Consider the following 15,098-nt stretch of genomic DNA (forward strand, 5'->3'; position numbering starts at 1 on the left):
AAACAACGCAAAAGGGAGTTTTGAGAGACGAAAAATTGGTTTAAATAATCGAATTTCGGCCATGGAGCGGTAAAAGAGGTCGTCCATATTTATAGTTAAATGTTTTGTGGAATGATTTCGTGAGAGCGAATAATTGAATTCAATTTTAGTGTGAAGGCCAAGCAAAGGAGTCGTGTATAATGCATGTTTCTTCAATGATGTCATGATTTTCCAACCGTTCGAAAAGAAAACACTCTCAAATGTGTTTTATTAAAAACTCAACCAACCTCTTAGTTTGAATTTTAAGATGAAAGACAAGAAAAAGTAGCGACTTTAAACATTGTTATATTTTTTTTACCCAATATTGTCGAAAAATGCATCGTATTCAATATTCTGAAATCAACATCTTCACGTATTTATTTATGATTGAAAGCAAAGCGAAGTTCGTACGGGATCAGCTAGTTTTCAATATAATGTAATTAAAAAAATTTACATTTCAACATGCATCAAATGCAGATCGCAAATAAAATTTATTTGGAAAGATAAAATTATAGCATCAATTTTCATTGAAAGTCAATGCATCCGAACACTATCATCTGGAGCCCAATAAAACATCGAAACCTCCAATCTCCCCTAACTATTACGACCGGCATGATCGCGATCGCGGATGCAACATCGTCTCAAAGTTGGCCTCGCCATCAACTACTACCTTCTCCGATCGAATCGAATGCTCCCGGTTTCGGCAAGGCCTCAAGTTAACAACGCCACAAAGGAAAGAGAGTAAAAGATTTGGTTTTGTCGCTGGGCCCCGTTTTGTAACGTTTTTTTTCAGTTTTCTTTCTCTCCCCCATTTCATTCATCGAATTCAGGCGGGCCTGCATTTTTTGGGAGGGGTGTCGGCAGTCGGATTCCCGCTGAGACGAACCATCGGATCGGAGACTTCTGCAAAATCCGAAGCGACAAACCCCGGGCCGTACTTATAAACACCTTAACCCTGGCTGGAAAACTGTCAATTTGAGTTCAGTTCCGTTCCGGTGAGCATCGGTGGGTTCCGCGAAAAAAGAAACACAATTTTGTGAGTGCGCTGAAACCTACAAAAGTTTATCGATCACGTGCAACGATCGGCAAAGGATTAATCATCATGAAGCTACTAATCTGTGTACTAAGTGTGTGCGCCCTAGCGGCAGGCCAGGAGAGCTTCAAGGATTGTCTGAATCAGGATTCAATCTCCTGCGTGCAGATGATGGTACGAGTTTTGCATCTTTACTGATATAAGAACTTGTATGGAAAGGGGATGTGTGATGAACAAACATTGTGATTTGTGCGACTGAGCTGTGAGGATCTGTGAAATAATTTCCAAAATTGTTATGTGGATTGTGTATTCAGAACTTATATCGGAGGTTGATAAATGAAGTGCAGAAAAAGCTGATGGCTACCAGTTTATTTAAAAAAATTCTCTCGGAGAAAGTGAAGCTGGTTGGATGGTTTGGTGTCAAATCAAAAATACATCTTTGAAAACCGTGGAGTTCGTAAGAAGGCTAAAATTACTTTGCAATCTAATTGGTGTTTATGCGTGTTAAAGTGTTTTTAAATTACAAAAATTAGCAGTATTGGTCTGACAACATTTTGATTGAGAAATCAACCAAATTACACTTAATTGAAAACAAAACTTTAAATAAAGTTATTTAAACATTATTTGATGCTCAGAACACCGACTGAAAAAATGTGGACGGTTATGCAAATTTGCGAGGAAATTATATTAAAAAATAAAAACAAACCGTGCTTCTATGTTTAAAGCCGGATTGATGTTACCCAAATTATATACAGGCCCTGTTCGATTTTGGCAACATGCCCGAACATTTTGTAATTTTTGTTTTTGTCGTTGCATTCTATCAACATTTAAGAAAGTAAAAACGTATTTATGGCGTTTGTCCAAATTATATTGGTCCTGTTAAAGAGAAAGCTATAAAGTACTGTAGCTCCAAAAACCGTTCAATTTTGGCACATGTGCCAAAATCGCATGTTTCCAAAAACAAACGGAGTTTGTAACTTTACATAATGTCATTAGAGTGAAATAATGCTAACATGCACGTTTACAAGAAGATAATTTAAAAGATATAGTTAAATATGCATGTACTATTAGGTAATTTATAATTTATAACTATCCTACGTAATATATAATTTTCAAAAAAAAAATTTCAAAGTACCTACAATTTTTCTAAAATATAGCTTAGCTAATTCGTTGTCTACGAACTTTGTCTTGGGATTAGCATTTTTGTTAGTGTGATTGGAACCCATAACAGAACCGAATTCACTCGTGATTTCATCGAGTGTGAAATTTGTTATTCATCGATCGTGAAAATTCGATTGAGTTTGGACGGTCACAGGGTGGTATCTATATACCCACCGAATGAAAGGGGAAAGGCAGGCTTTATGCCCATTAAGACGAACACTGATTTCATCGAAAATAAGGTTGTAAATTTTTGGCTGCCAATAATTTAAGACTCGATCTTTCACTAAATAGGTCCAAATAACTGAAATTCAAACTGTTTGGCTATCAGTTTTGCAAGCAATTTTACTGCTTTCTGATAATATTTTTCAATAATTCATAGAAAATAAAAAAAAAACTGATAATTTTGGAATGAGAAGACTGGAATTAAAGATATTTTGTAAATTTTATGCAATAACACATACCAGAGTAACATTTACAGTTTTACAGCAAGCTACTGAATAAAGTTTGATACTACAAAGTAGACACTATGATACCCCATCAAGGGGTAGGCTGTGCTCATGCACTTTTACATCTCACCATTTTCCTTTTCCTCATTCTCAATTTTGGTCTTTCTTCTTTATCTTCTTTCTCCTTTATCCTATTACTCCTTTTTCCTCTTTCTCCTTTTCCTCTATTGCCAACTTCAGACTGGTACGGAAGACCCCGAGGCATGTGCCGGTTAGGTAACGCTTTCATAGTAACTCACGCCCGTCACAGCATCCACTCCCGCAGGATTTTTAACCACCAAGGCATGGCCGATTGAGAAACTACGAAGTTACAATCCCGTCATGACCTCCCCTAATGGTATCTCCGTTTCCTTTTGCTGCAAGAAAGATTGTAGCTAAGTACTTGAAACCTGTTAAGTCCCACCACACGTATGAGTCCAGATTAGGGTTCTACCGCGCCCTAAGATCGCGTTGCTTTTGATTTGTAGTGTCAGAAGAGGCCCAAGACCTTCCATTAGCTTTTCAAATTTGTTTGACTATCTCGCTCTCTCCGTTCATCATCTTTCCTGATCTTTATAAGATCGCGCACGATTTGCGAGATTTCGTCGACTATAGCACGCCACGACTGTTTGTTGCGACACATTTCACTTTCTCCACAATATTTTCAGCGTTCAAATTTTGAAGTTGTTGACGCCTTGAAAAAAACCTGGGGCAGACAAAGATAGCATGTTCTGATGATTCCTCCGTATCTACGCATTCCGGGCAATAAGGCGAGCTGATAAGCTTAAACCGATGAAGATATTGCTTAAAGCACCTACCTACCTAAGGGTCCGGCGCCCATTGACCGACGCATAGGGCTGAGATAAAAGATCTCTACAGCTGGTGATCCGGAGCCAGCGTCTTCACTTGCTGCCAGCCAGGGTTCTCGTCAACTGTGCGGATTTCAGCGGCTAGACTACGGCGCCACGATAAGCGCGCATGATGTTCCGCAGGCAGCGATTCACAAAAACTTGCAGTTTTCGCGTCGTCACCGCATATGTGCACCAAGTTTCACACCCGTACAACAATACGGATTTGACGTTTGAGTTGAAGATTCTGATCTTAGTTCGTAGAGAGATCTGGCGTGAGCGCCAGATGTTTCGGAGACTCGCAAAAGCAAATCGGGTCTTTCTGATCCGGGTTTCGTTGTCCTTCTTGGTACCACCATCAGGCGTCATCTGTGAGTTATCAATCGATCCAGTCAAGATCTCATTCATTACGATGAGAAAAAGCAGCGGTGACAAAATACATCCTTGTCTCACGCCAGCAGTTACCGGGATAGGTTCGGACAAGACACCGTCGTGCAAGACTTTGCACGAAAATGCCTCATACTGTGCTTCGATGAGATGGACTAGTTTCCCTGGGACCCCTCGTCGCCTTAGAGCAGCCCAGATGTTTTCGTGGTTCACTCGGTCAAATGCTTTTTCGAAATCAACGAACACCAGCAGAAGAGAGTCCTGAAATTTGTTGATTTGTTCCAGTATTATTCGTAGCGTTATGATGTGGTCCACACATGATCGTCCGGATCGGAATCCAAATTTTTCCGTCGATTTTCTCCTGGATCCTGTTTAGGATCACTTTGCCGAGTACTTTGAGAGTTGTACAGATCAAAGTTATGTCAAGCCAGTTACCGCACTCGGTCAGGTCTCCTTTCTTCGGGACCTTTACAAGGATACCCTGCATCCAGTCTGCCGGGAATGTTGCAGTATCTCAAATGTCAGCGAAAAGACGATGCAACATTTGTGCTGACAAGGCAGGGTCGGCTTTGAGCATTTCAGCAGGAATGTAATCAATTCCAGGCGCTTCTTTGGATTTCATGTCCTTGATTGCCGTCCGTTAGCTTTTCAAATTTGGTTGACTATCTCGCTCTCTCTTTCGTCGACTTTAGCACGCCACGGCTGTTCGTCGCGACACATTTCTCTCACAATATTTTCAGCGTTCGAATTTTGAAGTTGTTGACGCCTTGAAATGAACCTGGAGCAGACAAAGATAACATGTTCTGCCGATTCCTCCGTATCTACGCATTTCAGGAAAAAAGGCGAGCTGATAAGCTTAAACCGATGAAGGTATTGCTTAAAGCACCCATGACCCGAAAGGAACTGCGACAGGTAGAAGTTGACCTCTCCATACTTCCGATTTACCCATTCTGATAGTCGCGTTTTACGCTCTCTTCTAACATCTCTTGCTTTGTAACACTCCTTGTTTTGGTTTCGTACATCAGGACTCGATTTTCGAAGAGACTTCCTATTATCCTGCAGAAGATATTGGGAACAAACATCCTGTAAAGCGCTTTGGCAACCGTTTCCCAGCAGGCATTGTTGAAGGCATTCTTAAAGTCGATTGTCACAATGGCGCTGTGACGAACACCTGTCCGCTTCGCGTACTCTGTCACCATTCTGATGGCGTCCACTGTTGATCTCCCTTTCCGAAAACCGAACTGTCTGTCCGACAGGCCACTTCCACCTTCTGTGTAGATAATAAGTCTGTTTAATATTATCCTCTCCAGTAGCTTACCAAGGGTGTTCAACAGACAAATGGGTCTGTATGATGATGGATGCCCTGGGCGTTTCCCAGGTTTCGGCAGTAGCACCAACTTCGCCGTTTTCCACGAATTGGGAAAAGATCCCTCGTCGAGACACTTTTGGAGCACCACTCTGAAAGTATCCGGAATGGTCTGTACCACCACCTTCAGCATTGCATTTGGGATTCCGTCCGGACCAGGGGCCTTATTCACCGCCAGTTTCTTAGCTATAGCCACAAGTTCCTTGTTCGTTACTGATTCGAGTGGGCACTCGCGTCGTACGGGGTAAGTGACCACTGCGTCGGGTTATGCTTCGAGAAAGATGTGCAACGATCCCTCTCAGTTTTCCGGACACTTTTCGGTCGGCGACCTTGGGCCACCGAACGCTCTGGTATAACGCTCTGTAACAGTTCTCTTTGCTTGTTGTAATAGCTCGCTTAAGTGCCACTGTGCGACTGTGGATATCTTATGACACATCGACCAAAAGTTCTTGGTAAGCGAATCCTAACGCCCGATGATATTTGGAAGATGAAGTCCAGTAAGGTGGTGGGATTAATAAGAAATACCATCCCAAACTGGAATTCTGTTTTGATTTCGTCTACAACTAACATCTCAATTAATGATGACAGCATGACGTAATCAGACAAATATTAAATTGGGTTATTCCACAATAGATCAAATAAATTGGTGCTTCAATGGCTGCTCGGTAAACGGCACCTCTCGTTTCTCTATCGGCTTCGTTTCTCGTCCGTTGAGCTCGTCGTCTGGCTTTAAGGCAGCTTGTACGAAGCTCAGCTATTTTTGAGGTCCACTAGTAAGCTGGCCGTCGCCACCACTTCGGTTTATTCCTTCTGGGCATGATCATGTCGCACACCGCTACTATCATTTTCGTCAGCTGCTCAGCATTATGGACCTGGTCTAACTCTAAGTATGTTGTTCTTGGGATACTACACTCAAGATAAAGGTCGTAAAACTTAAATGAGGGTTGGAGCTCACTCTATGCCAAAAAGTGCCAAAATGTGCATTGCGCCAGCTTTGATATGGATGCCTTTGGCACGAACGACTCGAGCTCACTAGAAGCTTTTTTAACATATTAAGGACCGCAAAGAAATCCAAGCCGGCAAACATCAAAATTTGGCTTTCTATATCTCAGAAACATTTTGACAAAAACCATTAAATTTATAATCTTTGAGCAATTGAAATTGTCGTGTTAAATTTTGCTAAACGATGTTTAAGTTCATAATAATTGAATTTTGATTCTTAGAGTAGAGCATTAGCGACAAGCGAAAAAACGAGATATCTCGAATTTGGTCCGCAATATGTTAAGTCGTCTTTCTAGTCAGACGACCTCACCAATGTTCTACCTGGGTGAATTGGAGAACAATGGTTGTTTTCTTAGTCTCTCTGTATCAATCAATCATGAATTTAATCCTACTGATCTACCGAAAAACTCATAGAATTCGGTCGATTCATCTCGTGTGCTTGAGACGCTTGAGCGATATTTCGGTAGTAAATTATGAAAAGGGCGATTCCACCAAATGTAAACAATTGGAGTTATCAGCTAGGTGATAATGACCGTTCGGACACTGACCATACTGACTGGACACTCGATTTTGTTTGTTGGATAATTTTTTCAACAGTACGCAATATCGATTCCAGAGTGCGCATCGATCGATTTGAAGAAATGTTATCCCAGTTAGAAAACGCCACCTAACTTTAATAAAACAGCAATTCTTCCGATATAATCGGGCTAAACAGGTACATTTTTCCTACAGGGCATTTGTATTGGAAAAATGGTATGTTCGCCACCTACCGTCAGCATTGAGAACCTGCAAAATTTGACAAAAAAATTAGCCAGAAAGTGGTCGAAATTTTGTTCTTAGTGTCCTGTCAGCGTGATCAGTGGTTCGGAGACGTACAGTTTGATTGTTCAACGTTATCTGAAGATATTTTGTTAACAAGAATTAAAGAAAACTAAATGATTTTTTTTTGCTGGGAGCTGTCAAACTTTGAATGCGTTTTTTCTCTAAACAGTCAAGCTGGCGCTTTCGCCGCATTCAAAATTCGATTCCGATTTTTGTCCATCCTCCTCTTATATAGGGTGTCCCATAACGTTTATTCACGATTGAAAATGAACAGTTTAGAAGCAAATTTAAAAAAAAAATCGCTTTCATGTTCTCTATGGCCTTTTTAACAGTGAATAAATGAAAAAATAATATTTCAGTCAAGCGTAGATCAGTGAACGAAACTTTTATCAATTGCTCACTAGCATCAATATAAAATGATTTACGATTATTTTGGCCACTTTTTCCAGTCTTTTTCCGAAGCTTTCAATAGAATCTGCAGGCTTGACTTGTTTTCCCAAATACGATTTTGCAAGGGTCCAAAAAGACGACGTTTTAGGCATTCTCGAACGTAAATAACTGTTTTCATTATGTCAGTGGTCAAAAACGGCTCGGAAAGCATGCCACGCTCACAAATGACTTGTCAAACTATTGTCTTTCTAACCGAATTTTTCGGTGAGTATTCTGAGAGAGAGAATCTGAGGTGAAAATCTCTGTCTCCGTCAATACTTTGGTCATCCTAACCAGTGTAATACTGTTCACCCGGAAGCTTTTTGAAACCAAACTTGCTATAGGTTTCATCGTCGATGATAACGCACACCGCTTTTCCACATAAAATTTGCGAAATCTTTTTAATGACGGAAACAGCTTGTTTTTGACTGTGCTTTCTATATGTCTTCAGACCCAATTTTACCTTGAAACAATGAACAGTGCTGAGAGGGGATCTAAGTTTTTAGCTATTTCCTGAACTGAGGCAGTTTTCATACTGGCGTAAGCACGCATGATTTTCCGGTCCAAAGTTTTCTCCACCGGATTTAATACCCGCCCAGATTATTGTTTGTCCAGAAACCTACTTCCCTCTCCATACTTCTGAAGCGAACTTCAGACCGCTCCAATGCTTACTTTTTTCAACTAACTCAGCGAAATTTAGGGTATAGTACACTATTTGTGCTCCATATAATGGCTCATTTTCGGGGGAAAACTTCCCATATTCACGAAAAGTATAATAAGTGTATACACAGAGTTTTAAGTTAAACTGTAAACAACAACACACAGCAGAAATCAGCTGCTGAGTGAGTGAGTGTTTCCCTGGAAAACTAATCCAGCAACCGCTAAGTGTATTATCGCCAATCCTGTGCTCATCCTATGTCAATTACGTGCAAATATCGTCATATCATGATTAGAAAGAACTGTGGGTGTAGCACCCTACTTGAAAAAAAGAACCTAATGTTCGTCACAACCATTCCTTCGTATTAAGAGAAAAAAATGATTCTACCCAACTGAAACTAATGATCCCTCAAACTTGCTTCCTTCTACCCGCAGTTTTTCCGCAAAGCACGTGAATTCTTCGACCAGCCACAGATCAGCCTCGCCGGTGGACTTTCGTTCGTCAAGGCTGCCGGTCGTGAGTCACGCTCCTTCAACGCCGACAATGCCATCGTCGAATCGGCCAATAGCGTCGAAACCCGCGAAGAAGCCCTCGAAAACTACGTCGTCGAACGGACCAAGAACTTTTTCCAGGAACGCTCGCTGAATTTGGATATGGCTAGCGCTGCCCGAAGCCTTTCGACCGTGATCCCCGATGACGTCAAGTCGTCGATGCGCGCCCTCGTTTCCGAGGCTCGTGGCAAGAAGAAGATCCTGAAGTCTCTGCTCCCAATCTTGGGACTGGTCAAGCTGAAGGTCGTCGGTTTGGCTATTCTGGCTCTGTTCGGTATTGCTCTGATCGCCAAGAAGGCTCTGATCGTGTCCGTGATCGCTCTGATCCTGTCCAAATTCCTGTTCCTGAAGAAACTGCTCGGAGGAAAGAAGGAGGAAACCCATGCCTACCACGGATCATCCGGAGGCTGGGCTGAATCGAGCGGATATGGCGATTATGGTTCCCACAGCCAGCCTGCTCATTCGATCGCCTATGCTGGACACAAACCCGTCCGGAAGTAAGGTGCGTCGATATTACTTATCTCGGAGATTGAGGCCATAGTCGGGAGTGATCCGGGACGGATCGACATCGGTGTCTAGAAATCCCAAGGTCGGAGGATGCAGCTGAACGTGAACGAAGACAAATTAATTTATTGAAAGTATTTATTGATGCGTTTTTGGTTCGAGCGATTAATTTATTGTTAGTGTTACAAGTTATTTTTTTGTTTTACATTCGTTGATGAGAGATAAGTTTTCTGTTGTGATTTTGTTATCTTATTCAGGAATTTTTCTTCTAATTTCTTTTCTAATTTCCTCTTCATCAATTGATTCCTATTATACCTACCAGGCAACTTCCGGAATCGGGGAGTTTCTCGTTTTCAGAAAGACTCCCCCGGAAGCTCCGTAAATCTACGCTCTAACTTTACACTCACAATCTAGTCTTTACATTTTATCCATCGAGGCTGATTAAGGTAATTTGATCAGTATCAAAGCAACAACAATAGAAATAATTTCCTCAACTAATCAACTCTTCCATTCTATCCCCTATACACTATACTTTTGTTGTTCAGCTAGAAAGTCTATCTAATTTCTGCGGTGGAGCTCTTCCTGTAATCAAAAGTTTTTCCGGGAACTCGATTAAGCGTGGCTTAGCAATATTTTACACTTGACACTTTCCTATTTTGAACTCCATCTCCATCTTTCGGATCTAAGCCGTGCTGTGTGCCGGTTTAATTTACGATGGCCACTAGCACTCTTCTTCACTGTCCCATTTCAACGTTACCTGATTTTACATCCCATTATTCAGCTCCATTTTCTCCAACTCTCGAATTTAATTTCTTATGCCTTTTCTCACTCTGCTAATCTCTTAATTTGTGTTCAAGTTGTTTTCTGCCGAGCGCCTATAAAAAACCAGCAATTTAACTGACGATTTTCATGTTCGATGAACTTTGGTATGGATTCCCATAAACAACTAGTAGCATCTGATAATGAGAACAGAAAGAGCGGCCACTTGGCACAAAACTTGTGCATACTCGTACACTATCATTAGCTCCAGTTCCTTTTTGTTTTCTAGCAACTACATTAAGCTTTTCTATTACTATCGGCTCTTTACTATTCACTCTGTCCGTTCCATTTCTATCTCTATCACAATCTGTTTCTTCAAACTACTCTTAAAAAAACACGTCGCCTTTTCCACTTTTCATCGCCAACACCAAAACCGACTGCAGCAAAATAAACACTGCACCGACTCTCGTATGCAAATGCACCAATCACTGCTTAAACATTTTTCACACTTTTTCTGCACAATCTTCTAACCACTCGAGAAGGAAAAAGAAGCGAAGAATGACTAAGCAGCCAGAGCAGTAAGCTTTAGTAGCGGAAACACAAACGTCTTAACTTATCTAAACTGTTCAACTTCCTCCCTTACCTCTGTTGTAAATAAAGATAGCGAAAGTAAAATACAGTACCAGTAATAAAAAAAATAATACCAACATTGAGTGTTTCGAATTTTCTTAAAATATCATTATTTGGAGTGGTCCTTATGTTGAAGGTAAGTTCAGTTGTAAACATGTATTACCGTGGAATTTTAATACGTTCTACCACGTTCATTTCTTGAACGTACTGCGATTTTCAATTACAAGTATGAATGTTCTTCACATGAAATTGTCTATTTTTAGTTTACTTGTTATTATACTGAGATTTCTGGTTAATCCGTTATAGCTTTTAATTTCATTCAATTTTCCTTGAAATGATCAGAGCTTCGAAAGTTAATTGCGAAAAATAATTATCTCGTTTGATGGTCAGCAAAAATTTTCAATTTCATTCCCGTTGATTATTTCCGGTAGACACCCTTTTTTCCATGGAATCATATTTGTTGGGGTGCTGTCCAAACCCTTGTTTGTTCCTCGCAGTGGACTGTATGGTATGTTTCCGAATGGGGCTAACCTTGGGCTCCTGGTTGGTTGGGGTATTCCGTGGGAGGTGATGGTGACAATTTTCTGCTCCGGTGGTACAACTCCGATTTTACTAATTAGGCACACTTTATTTTTACGGCAAAAAAGATACACATTTATTTGGCTCAAATACACACTAGGGGAGGAGCGGGCTATATGCGCCTATTAAGCAGAACACTGATTTAATCAAATATAACATCGAATATGTGTACAAAAACTATATACACGTGTGCAGTAGACCGCTGCAAAAAATGACTTTTTGCTCCCATATGTTTTTTCGATGCCTTTTGGGTCACCAAGCATCAGTGTAAAATTTGAGATGATTTGGTTGATTCCTGAGTTAGCGCAACGCGATTCAATTTTGTATGGAAATTTGTATGGAAGAAGAAATTTTTGCACAATTAATCATCCAGAAAATTCAAATAAGCGAGAAATGAAGTCGGTCTTTAATTTTTAGTTTTGACTATTCTAAAGCTTCTTTTTTTGCTTACATGACAAGTAGCTAAGAATTTCATGAAAAAAGTTATAACCATTTCAAAATAAAAAATCTGAATCCATTGAAAAGTATTCAAAAATGGCAGACTTTGCTTGCTAGAGCTGTTAATAATTGCATGAAATGTTTTTGCAAAGGCTTTATATGTCAATAAATTCTCTGGCATTGCAAAGCAGTTTTTGAGATTTTTTATTTCCGTCATACTGTTATACAGCTTTCAAACAAGTAATGAAAAACGATATAATTAAAAAAATGAATTTTGAAAACAAAAATTTTATAAAACATTGAATATCTTTCCTGGGGTACATTTTAGGTTTGTGCTTTGTTCACATGAAATGTACTGCAAGAATCAAGGAACATTTTTCATCCAAAGTTTTATTTTTTGGATCTTTCAGAACATCTCTGGCGATTTTTGAATGAAAAATTTTGTTTTCCCATACAAATTTCCATACAAAATTAAAACTCGTTGCGCTAATTCAGGACTGGATGGATCGCTTCCAAAAATTTTATTGCTTTTCCTGGCAGCAAAAACAACCAAAAAAAGTTATGGGAGGTGTAAAAATTTAAGAATTTGAAATTTTCATACAAAGCTTGCAGCGGTCTAGTGTGCAGGCATCTGTTTTCTATACATTGGAGTAATTTTTATGTTAATATTTTCTTCTGTTTCCAAGAAAATGATTTTATTATAAATGTTGTCTAAAGTGCCGAACCTCAAACCGTGCGGGCTAAATGCGCCTATTTATGTTTTGAACAAAATTTGTGTTTTTTGGGCAATATATCCGTATAATTTCGTTGAATCTGCTAGAAAGTAATAATTTCGTACGACAAAACTGAAGTTTTATAAAAACCTATGTATGTTATAATTTTATGGAACAAAAAAAAGTTAGGGTTTCCATACTATGGAGGCAGTTTATCCATGAGAAAAACTTTATCAAATCTGTTTTCAGATTTTCAATTCTCTCTTAAGATGTTGTTCAGAGCTTAGATTATAAGGTTCAATGATAAAAATCATTTATTTATTCTGTTTAACCTGTTATTTTAGGATGGAGGCATTTTACAAACATAATGGGGGCATACAAAAACACTCTGTTATTCCACTATATAATCATTATTTAACCTCCACAAAAGCTGAAATATGTTGAATTTCTAAAGATCATTTGAGTAAGAAACAAAAACCATCCTAGTTTTTGTTTGAAGCTTCTTTACGTATAATTTTTAAAAGTAGAAATTTTACATCAAAATGTATCAAAACCTTGTATGTTTTTTTAAATTTTTTTGAGTTCGTAAATTCATAAAATTTTTTCTTGCCTTATGTTCTAAGCGTATCACCCTCAAAATGCATTGGTCAGATAAGCTGTCTAGTCAGCCATTTCATCAAACAGCCGTAGGGTCATTAAACCCGATAGGCCCATTTAGGAAACCTTTCCCCTACTTTGATAACGAATTTATTGATTACGAAAACTACATTTAACATACATATATTCAGGCAAATTAAATTTCTAACTGGGGGTCTAACATGACCAGTGCCAAATTGCTCTTAATTATAACTGACTCTATATAATTCAAGATGGTGCAAAAATGCTAAGGGTTTTCTTCATTTGGTTAATCTTCTGCAGTTCAGTTCTGCCGATTAGCTGTTTCACTCAGAATCTATCATCTTCACAAGTCCTTCTGCTTCGTGGGTTTTCGACCGTCACAGCATCGTATGTAGGGTTCATAGGTCGTAAACCAACAATATTTTTGTAAACGAACCCATTGATACAAAGTTCTTGCAGGTTGAAATAAATAAATCTTGCAGTTCTCAGTACGTTTGAAGTATTTAAATTGAAAGTTTGAAGTATTTAAAGCGTTGTAAACGTTATGAATCAAGCTTTCCAAAACATATTGATTTTAACACTCTAAAGTTAAGACACTGAGGATCAAGCATGAAAATAAAGAAAATTTAAAACAAAATTTGGTTTCCACGCGCTAAAAATGGAATTTCAATTAACCGTAAAACGGGGTAGTTTTCGTTGTGTTTTGAGGTAAATTTTTGATATTTAAAAAATAGGGACTTTTTCTAAGAGTAAGACAGTCTAGGACAAAAGTCTAGAAACCCTTGAAGAAAAAAAATTAAAGGTGAATAGTGCGAGGACCGCAAAAAATTTGTTTTTGGTAGTTAAAACTTTAAAAGTAATGCTAAAAAATTTAACCCTTTAATTTAAGCAGCATCATTGTCCACTTTTCATTTTTAATTGTTGTTCGGCCTTAACAAATTAATAACCACGATGTTGTTTCATATGGGCCGCGAAGAAATCTAAGCCAAAAGACACCGGAATTCAACATTGTATATCTCAGAATTTATTGGACTAAAAGTTACAAATTTAGTATCTTTGAGCCATCGAACACAACAGTGTTCAATTAAGTAGAGTTTCTTGGTTAATTTTATTTTATTTGAGTTTGATCCGAACTGCCTTAGCGATTGATAAACTAGCATTTGTAAATATTATGAAGGTGTTTTGTATTCTTTATGTTGGAGAAAACTCGTTAAAATCGTCAAAATAGAGACTGATCAATGTTACCCCAAAGCATGAAATTCTAAACAAAGATGAATTCAACTTTTAAATCAAATTGAAAGAAGTCCAATAAATAAAACCACTTTAGCAAAAGGCCCCACCCTTCACCTCAAGGTACGAGCGATCAAAAACGTTTTTCGAAAAGGGCGCCCTTTAAACGATGCTTTATCATATCTCATGTCGTCATATTCCCCCTTTTTAAAAACGATATTGAGGTACCTACTCATGTTTTGTTTTATAATGATGCCAAGTGGTTTTGAAAAACGATCAACTTTATGAAGATATGATTTCTTAAGATTTTATTAGGATCTTCAGAATATGTGGCATGTTTGTACGTTGAATTCAAAATTAAAAAACGCAAAATATGTCGCATGTTTGTACGTTGAATTCAAGAAAGAGATTTTCAAAATTATAAACTCTTTCCGCGCCCAAATTCCAGTCAAGATTATTTTAATATCACAATGATTTGCACATTTTGCAAACAATTTCATTTGCCATGGAATTATTTCTAATGTTTTTGCGAGAGGCACACGAAATTGAACGGAAAAGCAGGTTTCAAATCCGAATTCATGTGCAATGTATATACATACCTACATGATATGGGACTGAATCGGTTTTTTTAAAATTATTAATGATCAATGATTATTGATAAGCATTGTATTGAACTCCGGTTTTTTTATAATGAAAACATGCTAACGCATACCTTCTGATCATATTGATTACCACCTGGCATAACTGGGGAGGCCAAACGCGAATCATTTTTTGAGTTATGGCCAATTTGTCACTCATACTAACGCCCGTGGAGCTTACGGAAAAATCCTCTGGCTACAATTTTGCCGAAGACGGCAAACCGGTTAA

General features: G+C 38.7%; 1 protein-coding gene across 1 annotated transcript; it reads left to right on the plus strand.

The window, feature by feature from the left end:
• The first annotated feature begins 974 nt into the window (after nt 1-974).
• LOC129740133 (uncharacterized) lies at nt 975-10,735 on the plus strand. The gene is made up of 2 exons (XM_055731746.1): nt 975-1,225; nt 8,644-10,735. The coding sequence occupies exons 1-2, from the start codon at nt 1,121-1,123 to the stop codon at nt 9,259-9,261; spliced, it is 723 nt and encodes a 240-aa protein (XP_055587721.1). The 5' UTR covers nt 975-1,120; the 3' UTR covers nt 9,262-10,735.
• The last annotated feature ends 4,363 nt before the right edge of the window (nt 10,736-15,098 follow it).

The sequence above is a fragment of the Uranotaenia lowii genome, chromosome 1 (genome assembly GCF_029784155.1).
Source record: "Uranotaenia lowii strain MFRU-FL chromosome 1, ASM2978415v1, whole genome shotgun sequence".
NCBI classification, from domain to species: Eukaryota; Metazoa; Arthropoda; class Insecta; order Diptera; family Culicidae; genus Uranotaenia; species Uranotaenia lowii.